Source organism: Candoia aspera, chromosome 5 (assembly GCF_035149785.1).
Source record: "Candoia aspera isolate rCanAsp1 chromosome 5, rCanAsp1.hap2, whole genome shotgun sequence".
Taxonomy (NCBI): Eukaryota; Metazoa; Chordata; class Lepidosauria; order Squamata; family Boidae; genus Candoia; species Candoia aspera.
Window position 1 is genome coordinate 99,566,542 of NC_086157.1, and position 22,314 is coordinate 99,588,855.

General features: G+C 38.2%; 1 protein-coding gene across 2 annotated transcripts in view; it reads right to left on the reverse strand.

Moving 5' to 3' along the window:
• Positions 1-22,314, reverse strand: part of GRIA4 (glutamate ionotropic receptor AMPA type subunit 4) — a 257,199-nt gene that overhangs the window by 22,976 nt on the left and 211,909 nt on the right. For both annotated transcript variants that reach the window (XM_063305838.1, XM_063305839.1), the window contains exons 11-13: positions 18,192-18,562; positions 14,295-14,493; positions 11,766-12,013 (exon numbers count right to left, since the gene is read on the reverse strand). In XM_063305838.1, the coding sequence (XP_063161908.1) occupies positions 11,766-12,013; positions 14,295-14,493; positions 18,192-18,562 (818 nt within the window). The remainder of the gene's footprint in view (positions 1-11,765; positions 12,014-14,294; positions 14,494-18,191; positions 18,563-22,314) is intronic.

Sequence of the window (22,314 nt, forward strand, 5' to 3'; positions counted from 1 at the left end):
AGAGAGAGGGCAATTATTTTGTGGGATACCCACCTATCTTTATCAATGTGGATATTTCTAATGGTAAGTGTTATTTGGGCTGGTTGAAGGAAGTACTTGGAGATATCAAAAGGAAGAGTGTAGGATGGGGAAAGTATTAACCCTCCAGGTATTAAAAGGCTGGTGTGTTTCTTTGGATGGCAGTGAGATCTCTGATTAACGGAGGTCAAAATACATTTGGGCAGATGATTTAAGAGCTAAAGCACAGGGTAAAGCTTCTCATTAATTGCTGTTACATTAGACAGGGTTCCCACTGTGAGAAGGCACTGATTTGCCAGCACAGCAGTATGGGAAGGAAATCCTTTTAAGAGAATAATTGAACTCTTTACTGCCAAGTGTTCAGTTGCTGATTTAAGAGCAGAGTCAGTCATAGGTGAAGGCAGATTTGGATCCTGACTGTTTGCTGCTAGTTTAGTCTTCCTATGACATTGTTGTAATAATCAATAAAAGCAATTAATAAGCAACTGTTTTCAGACATAAGGGTGGGGATTTAGTTTTCCCCCATTTCTAACAGTTATTTATTTATTTATTCAATTTATATGGCTGCCCATCTCAAATACATACATGGGGCAGCTTACAACAATTAAAAACTATATAAAAGAACAAAAGAACAATATAAAAAAAACCATGCAACACAGTCAGCAGCTGGGGTACCAAGAACCAACAACAGCCATCAACAGAACCTCCGTACAGACTCCACTACATCCTGTTTTCTTAGTAGAATTATCAATTCAGCATCTCAGAATGTTTCTAAGGACTATATTTGGGGCAAAGGAGCATGAAAAATATAATACATGTAAACATTTGTCTATTATGAAAGCTTTTCACAAAGCCTATTTCTAAGTATAAAGAATTTACAAAGTAAGAATAAACAGGAAGTTGGTTACTAGATGAGATGTAGGTGCCTATGAAACTCTGCTTTGCAGTGCTCACTTTTTGGAAGAACTGATTTACTTTGGTAGAGGAGAATTAGTGTAGCATAGTGATTAAAGTGCTGAACATAGAGAAGATATAGGCTCAAGTCCTCAGTCAACCAGAGAGGTTCCCTTGGTCCATCTGCTCTGTGTGAGCCCAATCTACCTTACAGTGTCACTGTCTGAGGAAAAGCCTGAGGGAGACCCCTGGCACTCACAGAATTCAGAAAATGTAGCTTATACAGACAACAAACATACAAATAAATAAATAATATTCAACCAGGGAAGACATGCTACTCAAATCACACATGCACTTTATATCCTTCTTTCTTCTAGCTGGAAAGGAATTATGCCATGTCCACAGTTAATCTAAGTGGGGCACAAGTCCTGCTTGCTGAAGCACAATTTTTTTTGTTCCTCCTGTTGTTACCTCCATTGCATTCCCAGCCCACTGCTGAAACAGCTTACAGCAATCCTTGCTGGAAATGGGCATTTTCCTTCTTGACATGACATGAAACTTCCCATGTGAACAATCTGGAATAACAGGTCATGGACAGCTATCTGCTCAGCTCCAGCTGGTCTGGCAAGTCTGCTGAGGAAACATGCCTTCCCTGTCTGATAACTGGACAGAGAACCTCATAGCCATTTTGGCCATGCTGAAAGAGTGATCAGACCCCTGGTCTTTTCTCTTTACATTGAAAGATTGAACTTCTATTTTTTTTTCTCATTAGTTTGATTCTCAATATTTGTTTATGACTACTTGGGTGTTATCTGTCATTTAGCGACCATTTTCAGGATGATAAACATTGCTTCTGACCTATCTTATATTTTAATATATATTTATCTTATATATTTTTTTAAAATTGAAGAATATGGCATATCATGTTCAGAGGATGACAGGATCATTTTATATGCAATATATATTTTATCAACAAATCTTTCTTTCAACCTTGCAAATGGGGCTTGTTTCTCTATTTATCCTTAACAAAAGAACTTGGAATGTGGGTGTGTGTGCATGAAGGTGAAGTTTTATAATGAGGTTCAGAGGAAGCGAGGTGAAGTCTAACTTAGATTTTATCAAAGGAGTTACTCCAACAAGGCTCAGAAGCACTTCAGCTTCTCTATCTTGCATCTTGCACTTCCTTTACTTTCTTCCGTTAGAGTGAAATAGAAACCCAGGAAGGCCCAAAGTTCTCGATTCAGTCAAATACATCTATTTACTATTACAACTGTTCAATTCTACACTTGGCCATCAAGTTTGGTGAGCAATCTTTTCACTAGTCACTGATCTTGTATGCATATCACACTAAGCCATGTTTTATTTAAAAACTCAGAACTGGGTGCATTCACACAATGAATTAAGCCACTAACTGTTTTGAAATCACAGTAGCTAGGTTCACATAATATACAAAGCCAACCCCAATATCTTCATACAGAGCCAGAGAAACTCCAGCCTGAAATTCTGGGAAGATACTACCAGGTGCCCCAACCATCATGAACTATATGAGCCAAAAGTCTGACTTAGTGGTCTGGTTCACACATTAGACCAAGCTATAATTTGACTTGTTTTGGGCTTTGTATTATCTCATCTTTTGTCTGGTAATTTCCGTGATTGGAATTCTCTCCTAATTTTATCAATATAACAAGACAAGTTCCTGCATTCCTATGTTTCACCCAGAGTCCCTCTGGCGAGAGGAGATGGGCGGTGACAAATTTGATCAATACACAAATAAATAAATAAATGTTCCTTTGTTCTCAGAACAAGTCATTGGAAGTATTTAATTCCTTCAGCAAATGAATGAATGAATGATCCTGGACTGCCTTTAGAATTAAAATACTCTCAGGGCAAAGGGCAATGTTTTACAATTACATCATGGCTATTCAAGGAAACATGTCAGAGTAATTTCTTTTGATGAACTTCCATTTTGAGGGATCCACAGAACAAGAAAAGAATTACTAGTGCCATAGTTTTGAAAAATGTCAATTAAAGGGATGGAGAGCCACAGGTTTAATTTCAGTGAGAGAGTAATCAAGGCATTTGATGTTGTCCTTACTGTATGTATTTAATCTGGTATTCTTTGTCAGTTTATTTCTCCCTGAGTAACACTTTGGTGTGTAAGAAGAACTAGGTAGAATTTAATATACCAATTATTTCAGCAAGAAGCATTTTAGTGTTCCTCTGGCCTACAGAAGCCTAATATTAGATCATGAAATGATGTTCTACTTGCTAGCAAAGTGATGTGGGAGCAATTACAGACAGTGGCATACTATCAATCAAGCAAATAAATAAACTAATCCACATAGGTTATATCTGATATGGTACTAAAATATAGTCTCTAGCCTTTTGCTTCCTTGTGGACCAAATAGTTTGGAAATTTAGTCCACTGTTTTACACAGCCATGGACCACCCATGCATTGCGTTTTGCATGGTGTTGCGCCTTGCAGATTTCCCCCCTTTACAAGTTCTCATTCGCTTCAATTAAAGAGAATTTACTCTTGAAATTTCATTCAAAGATAAAATAATTTAAGTGAAATTCTAATGTGTGGAGTGTGATGTTCTTGCACTTATTTAGATAAGACTGCGTATCTCATCTATTACCTCTTTAGTGATCTGCAGTCTTTCTCATTTTCCATGCTACAATTAAATCCCAAGTGAAGAGATTACAAGAAAATTCAAGATAGGAAAAGATATACTTCTTTTGCAAGGGCAGGGAAGACCTGATAAATTGCAAAACAATTTCTGTACAGGATTAATATTATATATAGTGGTGGTAGGCAAATAGTTTTAGAATATTTACTTTTTTATTATTAGAACATCAAGATGCATCAATCAAAGCCAGATGCAAAGATATGTACTGTACAGACAGAATTAAATAAGTCTAATCACCAGCATCTGCTGTGAGTATAATAACAGAATTGTGCTTACATAAAAATATTGGTTCCTGAGATCCAGCTTTTTCATTTCAACAATGGTCATTTGATAAATTACTGGAATTCTGAGATCCTTGCTGATCTACTTCAAATCACCATGATAATGAATTGTATACTCCAAATTACCTTCAGTTTATTGACTGACAGAGGCTCTCCAGTTCAAATAGGGTTTTCCTGAATTCTTCCTGGAGATACCAAGAATGGAACCAGAATTTTTTTTCCATTCAAAGCTGTATCACTGAACCACGGTCTCTCAACTATGAGGTTTTAGGACAGGAATATACTACCAAATTGCACTAATTTCCTATAATTCTAAATGCTGACAACCTGGGGTGGGGTGTCTTACAGAAGTAGGCAACTTGAGGTCCCAAAGTAAAAAGAGTTCGGAGTCCTTGAAGCCACTCCTGATCACCATTGTTCAAATCAGTGTCAGAACATAATGCCCTGCAGTTTGGCTCATCTCATCCATTATTCTATGTCATAAGGTGGCCAACCAGATTCAGGAAGCTCACAAATAAGAGCAAGAGGATGATACCCTTTTCCATTGCTGTTCTCTTGTTATTTATGATATACTGCCTGTTTCTAGAGGTAGTAAATAGTTATTAGGATTACTAGCCACTGATCCTCTTCAAATTTGTCCAAATTCTCCTTAAAATTTGTCTAAACTCATGATACAAGCCATATCCTTGATCTGTGTTTTATCCTAGAGAGGAAAGCTGTTACAATGTAGGATTTCCAGATATGGTTCCCTTCCCATGGATGGATATTAGGTGTTGAAGGTTGGGATGAGATTAGTTTGGATAGATAATAATGGATCTGACTGGTGGTTCTGGAGCATGTTTTCTTGAACCTGAATGCCCTATCAACAACCTGGTTAAGACATGTTTAATGACAGTTCAGCGATATGATGGGGCTAAAAAGTTACTTACAACCCATCCTTGAAGTTACAACCATCGCGCCACCCCCATGGTCACGTGATTGCGATTTGGGCAGTTGGCAACTGGCTTGCATTTACGACCAGTTGCAGCATCCTGTGGTCATGTAAGCGCGATTTGTGACCTTCCAAGCCAGCTTCCAATGAGCCAAGTCAATAGGGAACCATTGATTCACTTAACGGCTGTGGTAAAAATGTCGTAAAATCAGGTCAAGGCACGTGATGCCTTGCTTAATCACTGCATTGCTTAGCGATTGAAATTCCAGTTCCAGCTGCAGTCATTAAGCAAGGACTACCTGTATATTCCTGCATTCTATAGTGACTCATGCACTAGTAAACCCAAAATTAGATTATTGCACTGTGCTCACTATGGGGTGGTTCTTAAAAGATGGTTGGAAATTATAATTGACCCACTGGCATGGGTTATAATATTGTAACATTATAATATCTACCTGAGAGCTTGGTTTTCTGTATAAAGCATTACAAAGCTTAGGGACAAGTTATCTAAGTAACTCCTGTACAGTCCACTCTCTGCTCCCAGGTTTTCAGAGGAATCTTTTTCTAGACATGCCTAACAATAATATTAATTTTTTTTTTTTTTAATGTGTTAGGGCTGCTGTTGGATTCGAGGCAGCCTCTCCCCCTCCACCCCATTACAGCTTAGGATTTTGATAGGCTTTGAGCAAGAGTCTTATAGTAGAAGCAAGGATTTGATGAAACTCCTGCAACCTCCAGTTCTTACTTCATAAAGTATAAGATGCTAAGTAAAATACCAGAGCAGGATGGATACTGAAGAGGGCCAAATAGCTAAGATTTGTCACCTTTCTCTATCTTAGCATAAATAAAGGAAGCACCATCTAATTTACATTAGGCTGATGTATAGGCCTAAATCCCCTTGTGGGTCTTCTAATAATTAGAATAAGTAGAACAGACTCAAGGTTAGGGGCAAGGAATGCTCAGCAGACATTTTTGACCTTTTATTTTATATTTATTTATTTATTATTCAAATTTTGTTACCGCCCATCTCCCGAAAAAGAGGGACTCTGGGCAGTTTTTAAATTATGGTAGAGGGAATAGGAATAGGTACAAATTCATAGAGAAACCATTTTTGATTATTCTACTATATATTTATTTATTTCTCAAATTTAGCCACCGCCCATCTCCCCCAGAAGAGGGACTATATATATATATATATATATATCTCCCTATTATTATGGGGAAAACAATCTAAAATTTCTAATAATTTTCTTGTCACTGATACTTGCCAAAACATTGCTTAATTATAAACATAATCTAAGATGGGAAATAGTGAATAAGCAATGTCAGCTACATGGAATACGCTCTCTCTGATTCTCTCTCTCTCACATACATATATTAAAGTACAGTGGCCTAGAGCATATATAGTATGTCTGTTTCTTTATAGCTACATTTAAATATTTGGTTTAATATTTTTATTTCTTATTTATTAATTAAATTAATCAATAAATAATTCTTGTTTGTTAATCAAATTATTTACATCCCACCTAAATTAAACAAGAAACAAGATTAGAATGAACGAACCTGACAAGAAAAATAGCAGCCAGACATGGAGACATAACGTTCCCAGTACAAGCTATGCAGTATATAAGCAAATAATTAATTATACTTATTTAATAAAGGCAAAATTGTATAGAAATAATTCCAAAAGTGCTTAGAGATGTCCAAGAATGCAGAACGCCCATGAAATACGAGGACAGGGTTTTTACACCCTCAAGACTGGCTGTGATATTCACTGTACTGTTTAGCTGAATGACCTTAGCAGAATCCTCCTCCTTCTCCTTCTCATAAATTGTCAAATGACTCACCTATAAAATTATTGCAACTATCAAACCAGACTATTTCTGGCTAAAGAGATGTTCTCATGAGAACAAAACACTTCCCAAGAGGGCACTGAACAGTAAGTACAATGGGGTAGGTAAAGGTAAAGGTTTCCCTTGACATTAAGTCCAGTTGTGTCCGACTCTAGGGGGCGGTGCTCATCTCCGTTTCTAAGCCTTGGAGCCGGCGTTGTCCATAGGACACTTCCGGGTCATGTGGCCAGCATGACTAAACGGAACACCATTACCTGCCCGCTGAAGTGGTGCCTATTAATCTACTCACATTTGCATGTTTTCAAACTGCTAGGTTGGCAGGAGTTGGGACTAGCAACGGGAGCTCACCCTGTCACACGGATTCAAACCGCCGACCTTCCGATTGGCAAGCTCAGCAGCTCAGCGGTTCAACCTGCAGCACCACTGCGTCCCTCACAATGGGGTAGTGCAATGTAAAAACAAGGTATTTTTTTCTAATAACTATTTACTATCCTGTAGTTGAAAAAAATCCAAATCCTTCCTTGCTGCATGCCAAACTGCTTTTTTACAATGATAAGTTCTCTTTGTAATACAAAACAATTCATAGCAGCAAAAATCCTGATCCTAAGTATTAACTACTGATTACTGTCTCCCAAGCGCTCATGTTTGCTTGACACTTTTCCATTTATAATAATGTTTCCAATTGCTTTTTGCTGGAAATCGAGCTTTACCGAATTTAGGAACTTCTCATACATCTTGATTTTAAATCACTGCTTCCAGGTACTAAAATTTCAACAGATTCACAATCCTCTCCACTTCCTCTGCAAGAATTTGTCTTCATTTTATCAAAATTATTGATGATGAACATCTATGAAACTAAACAGGGAAACTACAGAGCAATAGAGAAAAAAACAAATGGCTGTGCCTAGGAGCAATGAAGAAAATTGTCTAAACCTGATCCAATCATTATACTACTTAATGTTCTACAGCAAACCTTCAGTAAATATAGGGGCAATTTATTCTTGAGTTCAGAAGATGATGCATGTCCTACATGGCAAATGATGCCTAAATTGCATTTACAGAACACAAGTAACTTAGTTACTGCATTAACCCATTTTTCTGGATTTTCTGAATGCTGTTTTCTGCATTCTGCATTGAACAATAAATGTACAAAGTGCTGGTTCTGTATAACCCAAAAAATCCTGACCAAACTTAAAACCAACCAGACTCAGCATACTGTGCCAATGAAGCTGCTAGATCTTTAATTGAGCTGGGTAAGCATATATCATGCTGTCATAGTTTGTACAAAATTGTTGAGGGTGACAGTAACATGGTCTGCAGTCACCACATCTGATGATTCTCACCCTGAGTGGGACCAGTGGGACCACCCTACCCTGATGATTCTAACCCTGAGTGGGACCGACACCCTGAGTGGGACCACACCAGATCAAAAGATGGGCTGTGGAGGCTGCCAAGACTAAGGGTGGAAGACTTACTTGTGAGAGGCTCCGTGGGAAGGGCAGTGGGCACAATTGATTGTCCTCCCCCTTCTCCCTCTTTTTCTTCCGCTGCTGGCTGTTTGTTGCATTGCTTGTTTTTAGGCAGCACCTTCCACAGTTTCAAGACCATTACCCTGTAGTACCATATATGTAGGACCACATATCACAATGCTATTATGACCTATACTGTTGGGAATGTACATTCTCTGAATGGTAATCCATGATGAGCAGTTCACAGACTAAGTACAATCCACTGGAGAAGGAAAGGAAATGTCTGCTGACATGCTTAGAGGCAAAAGGAAAGTTTGATGCTGCAATGATAGGGATACCATTGGTATGTGGAATGTCAGAACATGAACCAAAGTAAACTTGATGCCACAGCAGAAATGTCAAGATTGAAAATTGACATACTGGGAATCAGTGAATTTAAATGACTGGAATAGATTACTTCATAACAGAGGAACATCAAACCTTCTACTGTGGACAAGAAATCTTAGAAAAAGTGGAAAATCCATAGATATTAGGAAAAAAAGGTCCCCTGTGCAAGCACGGAGTCATGTCTGACCCTTTGGGGGGACGCCGCTTTCGCGATGTTTTCTTGGCAAACTATAGAGTGGGTGGTTTGCCATTGCCTTCCATAGTCGTCACGTTCCCCAGCAAGCTGGGTACTCATTTATGACAGAAGGCTCACAATTCAAATCAAAAGCAAGCCAATCCATACTCTATGCTTCAACCAGAGTTGCAGAGGGAGAGGGAAGTGAATAGCTTGTCAGCTCCTTGTTGACATAAAACACACACACACACACACAGATGATATATTAATTTTAGGAGATTTGCATGATAACAGTGGAGGTGAAATAGTATCTGGAATAATAGGAGAATGTATCCTTTGGCTCGTGTGGTGCAGAGTGGTAGGTGGCAGTATTGTAACTGAAACTCTCCCCACAACCTGAGTTTGATCCCAGCAGAAGCTGGATCTGGGTAGCCAGCTCAGGTCGACTCAGCCTTCCATCCTTCCAAGGTTGGTAGAATGAGTACCCAGCTTGCTGGGGGAAAGGTAATTACGACTGGGGAAGGCAATGGCAAACCACCCTGCTCTATAGTCTGCCAAGAAAACGTCGCAAAAGCGGTGTCCCCCATGGAGTCAGAAAATGACTCAGGGACCTTTCTTTCTCTCCTTTGCATACGAAACAAAGCAAAAGGCAGACTAATAAGAGTTCTGCCAAGAACATTCAACATTTTGGCAAATACCTCCTTCTAACAACCTAAATGTTGGACATCACTGGTTGGACAAATAGAGTGGCTGAAGAGCTTTGGACAGAAAGGCACAAATAAAAATATTCTGAAATAAAAGAAAAAGAAAAATGGCTGTCTTTTCAAAAAACAGCTGAAGAAAGGTAAAAGGACATTATGATCAGGCACAGCATAGAGCTTCCGCTTGGGCAAACTCAGTTTCAGATGGGTAAAAGAGGTAATCAAGAAGTAGGGTTCCTTTGAGTGGCTCCATCTAAACTGGATATTAGCACTTCATAAGCAACATCCAAGAATCTTTGCAACAGCTCTGGTTGTTGATACAGTTCAGCCTCCCCTGGCCTTGGACCTCCAGATAAGTTTGACTACAGCATCCGTTATCCAACTCAGGTTAGCAATAATTTCCATCTAGCATATCATCTTTACTACTAACACAATGAAGTATTGTTGGAACTGGTTGTTGCCTAATTGAGATAACATTGCCTTGAACAATGCTACGGTCCATACGTTGAAAGACTCAAGAAGGAATTTAGGTAGACTTCTCTTGTATGAACCATGAGAGACAAATGTTAAGTAATGATCAGTGAGTGTTTTGCAGTTTATGTTAAAAGAGCTTGGAAATAAAACAAAGCTACTTCTTGCAGGGGAGTGGGTGAGAGCAGCAGCTCAGGCATGTTTCCAAGCCAACTGAATTTTGAGAATGGTCTACTACCATCCAGTAAGCTACCAGCTACTTTCTCTCCATCCTTCTGATTTCCCAAATCCACTCACACCTTCCTTTCATTCTACAGAATGCTGATATAAGGGTAAAGTAACACTAACAATTCTATGCAAGGAGGGAAAAAAAAGCAGGGCATACAGTATTTCCCTCTACCATTGGGTAATAGTAACCCTTGGGTAACAGTAGTAATGTTGGAGAAGCAAGAAGAGGGACCTTTTCCCTTCTCCACTGTCTCCACTGTGCCTGGCATAATGTTATGAACCATAACAGCAATCACATAGCTTTGAGAGTTAGGGTTTTTCCAAAGGGTATTAATTTGGCAGAAGCCATTGAAAAAATGGGGTATTCTAGATCCAGTTACAATCTGATCCTAGCAACATAGCAGAGTGTGAGAGAAAGCAGAAGGAAGAAAAGACAGGACCAAAGAGGAAAGAGAAGAATGCTTCAGTTGCCACTGCAGCCCCCAAGTATGGTCTGTAGATTCACTAGGCACTGTAGTCTTTGGCTGGGCCTTTGGCAGGGCTGGGGATCCTCTCCTCATGCAGCTTATACTTTTAAATATTTTTTCTTACACTTTCTAATTTCTATTTGCATTACACCCAGTGAATTTATCTGTCACTTCCCAGAAACAATAGGTAATGAAGTGGGATTATATCACCCATCTGCTTTAAACAGATATCCCTGAGTCCTGTAGGGATGAAAAATGCACGGTGTGGACAGTTTTATCATGCCATGTTTTCCTTGTTGCATAAATTAAACTGAGGGACCTGGGGTGTTTTGCATCTGAACTATATGGAAGATACTACATTTTTTGTAACCTGAAACTGTCCAAAGCTTTTCCAGTTGCCATTGTTCAGAATCCTTTGTGAGTTATTTCATTTTTAAATACAAATCTAAGAACCATGAGTGTTCGTATCTGCAAATCAAATTGGTTTGCATGTAAAAACAAATAGGTTCAGCATTTTCTTAATCATGTTTTGTCCTAAGTAAGCCTCCTTTTTTTTTTCCAGTGGGACCTATTCTCAGCCTCGGTGTACAACCTCATGTGCTCATTCTTTTGAGAATAAGTTACACTGAAGCGATTGGGACTTACTTCAGAATAAACTGAAATAGGGATTGCACTGGAATGCACTTTAATATTCTAGTTTTGAAAAGTTTTTTTGCTCAAATGAATCTATAAGCTGTACTTCATTGATAATGTTGGCAGCAGCATTATGTACTGCAATAACAATATTAAGAGCTTTGATACTATAAATACTTTTTTAAATGTCCATAATTGAAACAAATATGGTCAAGCAGTTCTCATGTGATAACATTACTGTTCTTATGGAATTTTGCATTTTTTTTTTAAAAAAAAGCTATTGAACATGAACATCAGATGTTAGGCTTTTGTTTTAAAAAGATTTGGAAGCAGTGTTCAGACAGTATGGTTTTTATATGGCCTTGGTAGAGAAACACTGATTGCACTATTTAATGGATTGTGCTATGAGCAACTGTTACCTCCTGGACGATCGAAAATATGAAATGGAAAAAGAAAAAAGAACATACCATGTCCACAGAACAACACAAAAAGAATTAGATCAGGGGCATCAGGGAAGGTGGAATACTATAACAACACATTTTATATTGTTATATTATTCCACCCACCTTAATGAAGAACCCTTTGGTGTGGCTACTCCGTAGCCTTTCGAATCCAGATTTCCTCCCACTTTCATGGTGTCACATGGCTTTCGCTGTTCAATGTATTCATTCATGGTGGATTCCAGGAGGAAGGCAAACTTGCCCTTGGACTTGCGAACACGGGCAACACCCTCAGCTGTAGTCCTAGCGAATACTGATGGATCTGTTGTGCTCATGTATGCCCACATCTTTTCATATACTGCTATTTTAGATCTCTAAAGGAAATTAAAAGGAGGTTAGATGCAACAAAGGAACAAGATTACTGCAGGTTGCAGCCTCGAATACATCAAGAGTCAGTTTATTGGTCTACAATGGGAAATAGGTCTCTTTTGATAGAATGAGATGCTTTCAATGAAAAGGAGCTGCAGTTCTGACATGCATATAACTCACAAACTTTAACTATTTTATGCCCAGTTCTTGAAGTCATTTCAAGATAGAATCCACAGCAGACAGAGAAAATTATATGAGTACAACACTAACTAGATGTCTAAATTAATGGCAGAATATGTAATGAGTACTAGGTGTACTTTCTGGAACTAGCAGTTCAACACAAAAATTAAAACACTTTGCTCTATCTTTGGCTAGGAGTACAGTGAATAACTACTTTTGAAGAGGATATTTTTTAAAGTGTTACATAGACTGTCACTCTCTACATAGCCTAAACAACTCCCCTGTGCAAGCTTGTCCCCACTTCTTGATTATTTGCAGATATATAAGAGGAAGTCATTGGGTTGATTGCTTGGGACCAGTACATCCAAAACCTGTAATTATCATACTGTTTTCAATGTGATCAACCCTACTTTTGTACTTAAAACAAGTACAAGGATAACAAATAGTTGAAATTCATATCTGAACTGTCCAGCTGTATGCTTAAAATATTTGCTTGATGAACTAGCTTATGTTTGTTAAGTCTGTCTACGACCATTCCTAGATCTAGCTCTGACTTCTGTGGTGAATGGAAGAAAAAGTAATGTTGGGATCCCCATAAGGGGGAAACATATTTTAAAATAAGCAATTAATTGTATTAAACATAATTGTATTTAAGCTTACTCTGTTTATGCTTAAAAGGGCATTGCATGTACATATGATAGCATATGAAATAATTGTTATCAAATAAACATATACCTGGATCAAAGGAGCTGTATTTAATCTGTTGTTACTATGGATTCTACCCCTTTGTTTTGAAACAGCTACCATGTTAGACAATGTTAAATTTCAAACAATTCATGAAACTTCTTACTTGAAATTGTTCAAGTTAGAGATAAAAGAAAGAGATGCACTTTACAAAAATGAGACAAATTGGCTTGATCCACCTAGTTTTTTATGACCCATTTAATTTTATCGTTGTTAAGAGACCTTAATATTCTGGCAAGTGTAATTTCACTGTAGTTCCCTTTTTTTGATGGCACACACATTAAATCTTCAACAGACATTTGTCTGGAACTTATATATAGGATCTGCCTAAGTATATGACCTTGTGTGCAAATATGAGATGCAAGTCCTGGCATGCAATGGGATTTCCCTCATTAATTTAAGTACGTGTGCAGTGCAAACATCCCAGTTTTCTGTTTCTATTTGAGATATTTATTTTAAACATGAGTAATTCTGGATCCAACAAATTGCTTAGCACATCTTGAAGAGTTTCAGTGAACTAGATGTAGTTCATAGTTTGGACATACAGCCCAGAGTACAGGTGACAACAGATAAATCTACCACTGTTCATGAAGCTGTAAGTCTCATTGATAACAGTGAGATTGACAGTGTAGTATAGATGTCTATTCAGAAATAAATTGACGTGTGCTTAAAGACTGCAGGAGCTGATTAATCTTTTGTTTGCCTATGTCCAGCATTCCTGGGGTCCCCATTTAATGTCAAGGAGTGAATCCAGCCAAAGTGAAACATGTTTAGGTCACATCTGACTGAAAGTAAATGCATGCCTATATCAGTGGGATGTAGAAGTACTTAACCATTTCTGTTTCCAAGGTGCTAGAAGATAATTTTTATATCTTATAACATAGCAAACAAAATGGGAACAATATGAATAAAACCTTTACAAAATTAATGTGATTGATCAAACTGCTGGAAAAATATCCTATGTATTTTTAATGTAACTGTTCTGTTTTGTCCAGTATCTGCACATAGCAACACTGCATAGCTTCTAATCAAAGTTTGCAACAAAATAAAACAGAAACCAACCTGAAATGCATCTTATAACCATAAAAAGTCTATCAAAACTCCTTGTGTCTCAGTACTATGGTTTGCCATCAAACAGGACAGCAGTACTATTTTAATTACCTCTGATTCCACAGATCTTTAAGCATTTACCACAGATGCCAACAGATATAGCAGCTGTTGTTGTTTTTAAAACAATAACAACACTGGTATAACTTCAAAATTATATTTGCTACAGAAACAAAACAGATTAGCTGTAATGGAACATAGTTCCAGCATCACACTGGATGGAGAAACTAAGTTTCAGGAAGCATACCAACTTACTCTGAAGAATTCTTTTGTTGAACCAGAGTCCAGTGTTCCATAGGCAATTTCTGTTTGCTTTGCGAGGTCTTCTGCACTTTCTATGGGTGAGACCATTCGCTCAACAGTCAAGAAAGCAGCAAGATTAGCAGTATATGATGAAATTATGATCAGCGTGAAGAACCACCACACACCTCCAACTATGCGACCCGAGAGGGACCTAAATATGAATAAGATCATGTATATTTTCCTAGAAGGTGCAGCAAGGTACAATTATTACAAGAAATGTATTCACCAAGCAACAATAATTGGGAGTGTTGCATAATAGGTTCATTGTTCTGTTTAATAAAATTTCTCTTTATTATCTGTTTCACACTCCAGGATACAGTGTGGTCTATGAAGAAAAATCTAATATACTGTGAATAAACTTTTCATTATATCTCTTATAAGGGGGAGCTGCTGCTACAGCAGCTAATGGAATGGGTTCCAAAGTGAGTGCAGAGGAATCATCTTGGGTATTTATCCATAAGAACATTAATAACAGCAAGGAAAAAAAAACAATTTCTCACCATTTCTCATATTGATACTCATATTGTTTTCACAAAAGTGAGACCCGAAATGTTTGGTTTCACCTTGTCTAAGAGTGCACTTGGTTATGTTAAATGTTCGATTATGGCTTTATAATATTTCCCCCCGCTGCTATGGGTATTATATATATATTTGGCTTTTAAAGATCATTTTTAATACTGTTAGCTGCTCAGAGTCATGTATATGAGATTGGTGGCCATATAAATCCACTAAATAAATAAATCAATAAACATGATTCAAGAGTGTATGAAAAAAAATGACTTGTTCATTAGTGGGCAAGTCAGTGTAGGAAGGAATTTGTAGGTCATGTAACCTTAAGTCTTTCAAAAATACAAAGTTATGCTTTAAAATAATGCAACATGTTGGACACTTACAGAAGAGCACATGGAAGAATCCAAATCAGATATGCCTGTAAGCCACAAACAAGTTTTACACATGCTTTTATATATTCAGTTTACATTACCCTAACCCTAACCCTAAATGGAAACGTTGGAGCAAGAATACAGTACTGCTGTCCGGACATTCTGAACTTTATGTCTCACAATCCTTCCTTCCTTCCTTCCTTCCTTCCTTCCCTCCCTCCCTCAAGATTTGAATAGCCATCCATCTTGAAACAACTCTGGGTGGCTCACAACAACATAAAACCACAACCATAAAAACCATATAACAAAAACTAAAAACCTGGCATGTCACTCAACTTCCAGGGTGCCTGAACAATCATCTGCAGGCTCCACCACTCTTCCAGTGACTTCCGGAAGGCTAGGAGGGTAGGGGGCTGCCAGATTACAGGGCGGTAGTTGTTCCATAAGGTAGGGACTGCCATGGAAAAGGCTTGCTTCCGAGGTGACACTAGATGAAAATATTTCAGGAAAGGGCCTGGATCATGTCCACTCTAACTGATCTAGTGAGATGGAATATACCCTCAGGGAGAGGCGGTCCCACAAACAGCTTGGTCCTGTGCCATGTAGGGCTTTAAAGGTAATAACCAGCACCTTGAATTACACCTGGAAGGAAACTGGGAGGTAGTGAAGCTCACTCAACAAGGGTGTAATGTGGGTGAACCTAGAGGTACCTAACATTGCATGCACTGCTGCATTCTGCACCAGTTGTAACTTTGGGTGGTCTTCAAGGGCAGCCCCATGTAGAGCAAGTTGCCATAATCCAATTGGGAAGTGACCAAGGCGTGAGTGAATATGGGTATGTTGGCTACATCTGATGAGAATTGTCAGGACATCTCAGTGGCATGAGGTTGTCTATCTCTGTGTCACAGGTATGAACAGACTGGTAATGAAATGATTCCTTATGGACTTGTCTCCTTATACAAATTATCTTGACTAACACAAAATCACACAATCTTAAACCGTAAGCTTGCCATCCACCCTCCTGTCTCCAGCAAAGCACTATTCTGGATTGATTTTCTAATTTAAAAATGTATTTGTTCTTTGACAAACATAGACCAGCTACTGGGCGAAATTTGGTCAGACACTCTACATGTTCCTGCCATGGTATTCCCCAGATGGGCAATAAGCAAAACTTCAGGAGTAATGCAAACATACTGTATGAGGGAAATCAGCTAAGGGAGAATAGAATACAAATAAGATAGATGGAGATGAATTCAAAAGATTGGAAATTATTAAAATCATTTTGTCAGGGTTGTCTTTGAAATAAACCATTCACTTTGAACTCTTTCATATCCCTTTCTCTTGCCGGGGAGGGGGGATTTTAAGGAGGGTCTGAAAGGTATAAAAATCTCTTTCAGGAGAAATAAATTAGCTTGTTGCCAAGATAACCAGGTTGATACTTTATATATACTTGTGCTTGTAGATGAAGAAAATGGGCAAGATGGAGAATATTAGTCTGATTATCACAGTAAGACGTTCTGTTCCATCTTTCCCATTCCATTCAGAATGGAGGGCTCTATTTACCTTCAAAATGGTGCCTTCAATGACTGTGAGTTGTGATGGGGCAGCATATTGTCATACCATTGACTATGTGACTCCAGATGATCTTAATTTTGTAAGAATAATGCAACAGGAGGTGCACAGGTGGTTAGCTATCAGTGGGAGAATTCAATAAATGTTTCAACTCCCCTTCCATAGATTTTCATGCCAGAATTGTGCACTCCACAGTTAATTATTGCATTTCCATGTATTTTTTGTTTATATTTTATAGAGATCCAAACAGAGGAGATAAAACAAAGCAAAATACCTATTTGGCACTATTGGCAAGCTTCTAAACTAAGACTGATTAAAAAAAGAATCCTGGTTCATTGAAAGTTATCTATAATTGCCTCATTGACTTTGCTATTTTGTGTGAGCATTGATCTTGGCCAAAAATATCAAAACGGCTTGGATTTTCACATATTTTGTATTATGTGGCATAATCCTATACTACTGAATGTGGTTATTTGAACAGAACTAGAAACTCCTGTGTTAACAATGAAAATAAATCCTGTCTAACTAATGTCCCACTAATTTCAGAAGGACATAAATTAAATTAATGTTAATTTAAGGACTTAACTTAGTTTCTGACTGGGACCTAAGTCTACTTTCATCTTTAATAAAATTCATCAAAGGATTTTCAAGAGACCACAGTCCACATATTAATTCAGCGATTTATGTTCTACCCATTGCATTGCTCGCATTAGTATTTTGATTCAAAATATAGAAAGAGAAATCATACAGCGCAACCAAAACACAATTGGAGTATACTGTGAACATATTTCCATATTGCCTTCAAATAATACAGAAGCATCTACCTTTCATCACAGACAAACCGATGGTCAATATCAGTGATTTTAGGGATACATGTTATCTCCAGAACACACAAATTACCACATGCTTGTGAGAAATCATTAAATATTATGTCATCTAGCTATAAAGGGTTCTTTGTTGTGAGGCACCTGAGACAAAGCATGACGTTACATATTTATATACATTTATTTAAAAAAATCTAAAATAGAAATGCAACTATTACAAAGTGGAATATTTCTTTTTCTGTTTCCTTACAATTATAATTTGGGCAGTCTTTTTACCATTCCAGCCCATTAATTGTTAACTCTTATCCTTGCTCTAAGCTATGAATTTTACAAAGAAAGAAAAAGGAAAAGAAAAGAAAATCAACAAATCAGAAATCTATGGAAGTGCAAGAATGGTTTGATACATCTCATTGGAAAGTGAAAGAATTAAAAGTTGATATACAAAAGAGATAAATTAAGAAACTAAGAATGTTGTCATAATAACACAAAAGTGCCTGTGTTTATCTATGGGGTACATTATTATCCTTAATGATAAAATGCAAACTTAGAAGCAACTTCAGCATTATACCAACCTGGGTGAAATATCACATCCTTGCTGCATAAAGGCACCCAGGGAAAACCAAAGACTGTTGAAGATGCCAAATTCATTAGGAGGTTGATCACTGGGTCCTTCTCTACCATCCTCTGGCTCTTCTGTATGCCATTCATACGGACTAAACCTGCTCACCAGGAATAGGACAACACTGACCCCAATGTAGGCAAAGACTATGCACATCCAAATTTCATAGGCTAAGGGGTCCAGGAAGGAAAAAACTCCTGGCTTAGATTTCTGGGGCTTTTTGATCATAATGGATATGCCAAGACTCATAAAGGGCTTAGAAAAATCGATAACCTCCTCGCGCACCAAAGTGATGGTCAGAGGTGCAACTGCAATCTCTGCTTTCTGTAAAAGAGAAGGAGAACCCAAAGAAATATAGATTAGGGAAATGTAAAACATTGTACTTTGCAACAAGTGAACGACTTAGATTTTCATCCATTATGAAATGAATGGCCAAAATAGAGGCTAATGGCAAAAATAGGGTGCTTGAGACAATGTTCTCAATTAGAATTAAAGAGTGGACATTTGGAGGGAGAAAGTGGTAGGACATCAGGAAGAATTCTAAGCAAAGATGAGCACTCATCTGCAGTTAGTTGAGAGGTGTGTATGATTTTACAAGTAGTCCTAACTTATGACTATTGATACACAATTGGTGCTGGAATTTCCATCGCTAAGCGGTGTGGTTGTTAAGTGAATCAGACCCTTTTTTATTTTTAAGTGATTTTATGACCTTTTTTGTGGCAGTCATTAAGCAAATCACATGGTCATTAAGCAAACTACATGGTTGTTAAGCAAACCACAGATTCTCATTGATTTTGCTTGCCGGAACCCAGCTGGGAAGGTCAAAAATGGCAATCACATGAGCACAAGACACTGCAACAGTCGTAAATGCGAACTGGTTGCCAAGTGCCTGAATTGCGATCAGGTGACCACGGGGCTGCTGCAATGGTCATAAGTGTGAGGAATGATTGCAAGTCAGTTTTTTCAGTGTTGTCATAAGTCCAAACCATCACTAAATGAATCATCATTAAGTGTGGACCACCTGTACTCTACTTAAAGATAGGGGTGTATATGAGAACTCTGATGTAAATCCAGTCAGCCTTGTATTCTGAAACATACTTTATGTTATTTTATACTAAATCAAACCATCCTTCTCCAATGTGGGCCTTCAGCTCTGAGAATTCTCAGCAGTAGCCAAGCAGCTGAGAAAAAGTCTACACATCTGGAGGACATGAAGATAGTGGAAAGCCAAGTCAGATATCTGATTTATCCAGACGGGTAATATCCATTCTGATTTACAGAGGATCTCCACAATTGCTAGTAAAGGATTTCCCTTGCCCAGCCTAGCTATCTAAACACGTTTTTAAAGTGAAAAGTCCAGGAACCTAGCAAGACCTTTCTGAAGACATATGTTCTTCAAAAAGCTATAGTCTTTCTTCTGTGTAATGTATGAACTTATGATGCTTCTTGTTAGACACTGCAGTTTAACATTATGAGAAGAGAGCATAAATTATGGCAAACAGTTCTAAGCTGCACCCTTTGTATTTCTAGCTAAGCCATGCTTCCTAAATCCCAGGAGATCCTATGTTTGGTGGCCCTTCCAAGAAGTAGTCTTCTGTAGCCTTTTCTGCTTGTGATCCATTTGGCATTAGAAACTCCAAACAGCAAACTCAGGAATTTCTGCATGCATACAGATTCAAGAAGGACCCACCCCTCCATCCCACATCAAAAATCAATTGAGTTTTACCAGCATAGCTTAAAAAATTCTTGGAAAATTTGAAGCAATGCGGCAGAGTTCTTAAAAAGCCTGATAAAATCCAGTTCTTCCCTCAGCTTTGTAGAACACTCACTGTCATAAACAGGCAAGCCTATTCATTTGACAATGAACTCCAAAACTGGAAACTATTTTTGCATGCAGTAGAAATATTGTTTCCATCAGGTGCAGGCAGTTTTTAGCGTCATCAATTTTCAGAGCCAGTTGGGCAGATGAGATGGACAGTCCACTTCCAAGCTTAGCCAAGGTCAACTGTCTGCATCAAAAGCCACACTTTCTTTGATATTTTTTAATGTTTAGAATTTTATTTTTCTTTTTAAGTGCTGACCAATGCCTAATACAAAGCTTTGCTATTGTCCTAACAGTCAAGAATCACGCTGAGACGAGGAATAGGTCTCTAGTCTTTATTACTGCTACAAAAGACAGAAAATCCTAACAAACTGAAGAAGCGTGGGAAAAACCCAGACAGATAAACCCCAAAAGTTAAGGCGGGTCTGATCTGTTTCTCTTTGAATGGCTGCTTAATTCCTCAATACTACGCATGCGTTTTCCCCCCTGGATAGAGGCCCCCTCCTGCTTGCCATCAGTACTCATGACAGCTATACCATTGTGTTTATCTTGAACAAAGCAAAGGGGACTCAGGCAGGAGCTTAGCATGTCCCCTACCTCATGAACATACTGTGCTTATTATCAGTGCTTATTATAACATTAATGAAACATTCCCTGGCTGTGTTCGGTCTGGAGCTCAAGGCATTTCTGTATAGCAATCAGCCCTGAAGAGCTTTCGTAGAGTTTACATTAAGCACCCACAAGTTAAACTTTCATTTGTACTTGAATCTTGGAATCAACAACTAATGCTATAGTTCTATTGTTATATGTGTAGAAGGTAAAGGTAAAACAATGTACTGTGAGACAGAGTGGGTGGTAAATACAGTGACTGGATCCACTGTACTTTTGCCTTCTGACGTATTATTTTGAGAAAGCTTAGTCCAATGCAGCAGAAATTATTTGAACGTTACATCAGAACAGGTTCTGATAGAAATGGGCAGTGACCACTCATTCATTATCTAATGAACAGAGAGCATTCCACTGCAGAAAGACGAACATTTAAAGGCATTTGACTGCTAAAGCTTTTCAGAACCTCTGCAGTAGGTAAACTAATGTCATTCATTACTAGAAAGGGCTCTACTGAATCAGCTCATCTCCAAAGAGTGTAGCATCGTGTGGCTATTTTGGTCATTAAGACCTAGAAGGAAAAAGCAAGTACACCGTTTCTCTGCAGGCCGTACTTCATTTTAAAATTATTTGAAAGAGGGATGCAACTTGCATTGGAATTATTGAAATCTTAGAAATACAATAGATAAAGATGATGAACCCTACATTAAAAATACAGGTATTCTTACAGATTGAATTAGTTCTAGTAAGGATTATTCACCAGAGCAACAAATTAAAAAGACAATTACAAAACTCTTCACACCCTTTCCTCTAAATGTATTTATCACACTCCTCTCAGCATAAATATTTGCGAGACTTTTTTTCCCCCCAAGCCTCACTGTTTCAGCTAAACCTCACTGTCTTCAACAGAGCTTCCTCTTTCCTAGGTACATTTACTGAATCCACTTGAATTAGATTAAAAGTCTACCCCATCTTGCCTAAAAGCAAACTATCTTTTATCCATGGGGCATACTTCTGAGCTGTATTGGCTTGTGCTATATGCAGATCTAAACTGAAAATCTATTTTGATGAAACTACATAAAAACAATACTCTTCTGATGCTTTAGTACAGATGAAGGACTGCTTTAGATACTATGGGTTTTGTTCTACATAGGTCAGTTCAAAGTGTAAAAACAACCAAACAGTTCACTAAGTCAACTAGTCAATCTCTGAAACATTTCCATCCCTGTCTTGTGTTTTTTTTTTAATTGTATGGCATAGCAGTTTGGTGTTCATGCTGCTTTTTTTCTTGCTGGGAAATCCTTGTGAGGTCCAGCAGCCAGATGTGTAGACTATTTATCCGTGACAAGTCATGTTGCCCAGGGTGCACCACGAGGAGGCTAGTCTACATTGCACTGAGTTGGGCTGAGAGAAAGTGACTGGCCCAAGGTCACCCGGCCAGCTTTCATGCCTGAAGCGGGTCTAGAACTCTCATACCACACCTCTCTCAGGCTCTTGGGCTGAGAGAGAGTGACTGGCCCAAGGTCACCCAGCTGGCTTTCATGCCTAAGGTGGGACTAGAACTCTCATACCATGCCTGATTGACACTTGGGCTGAGAGCGAGTGACTGGCCCAAGGTCACCCAGTTTCATGCCTAAGGTGGGACTAG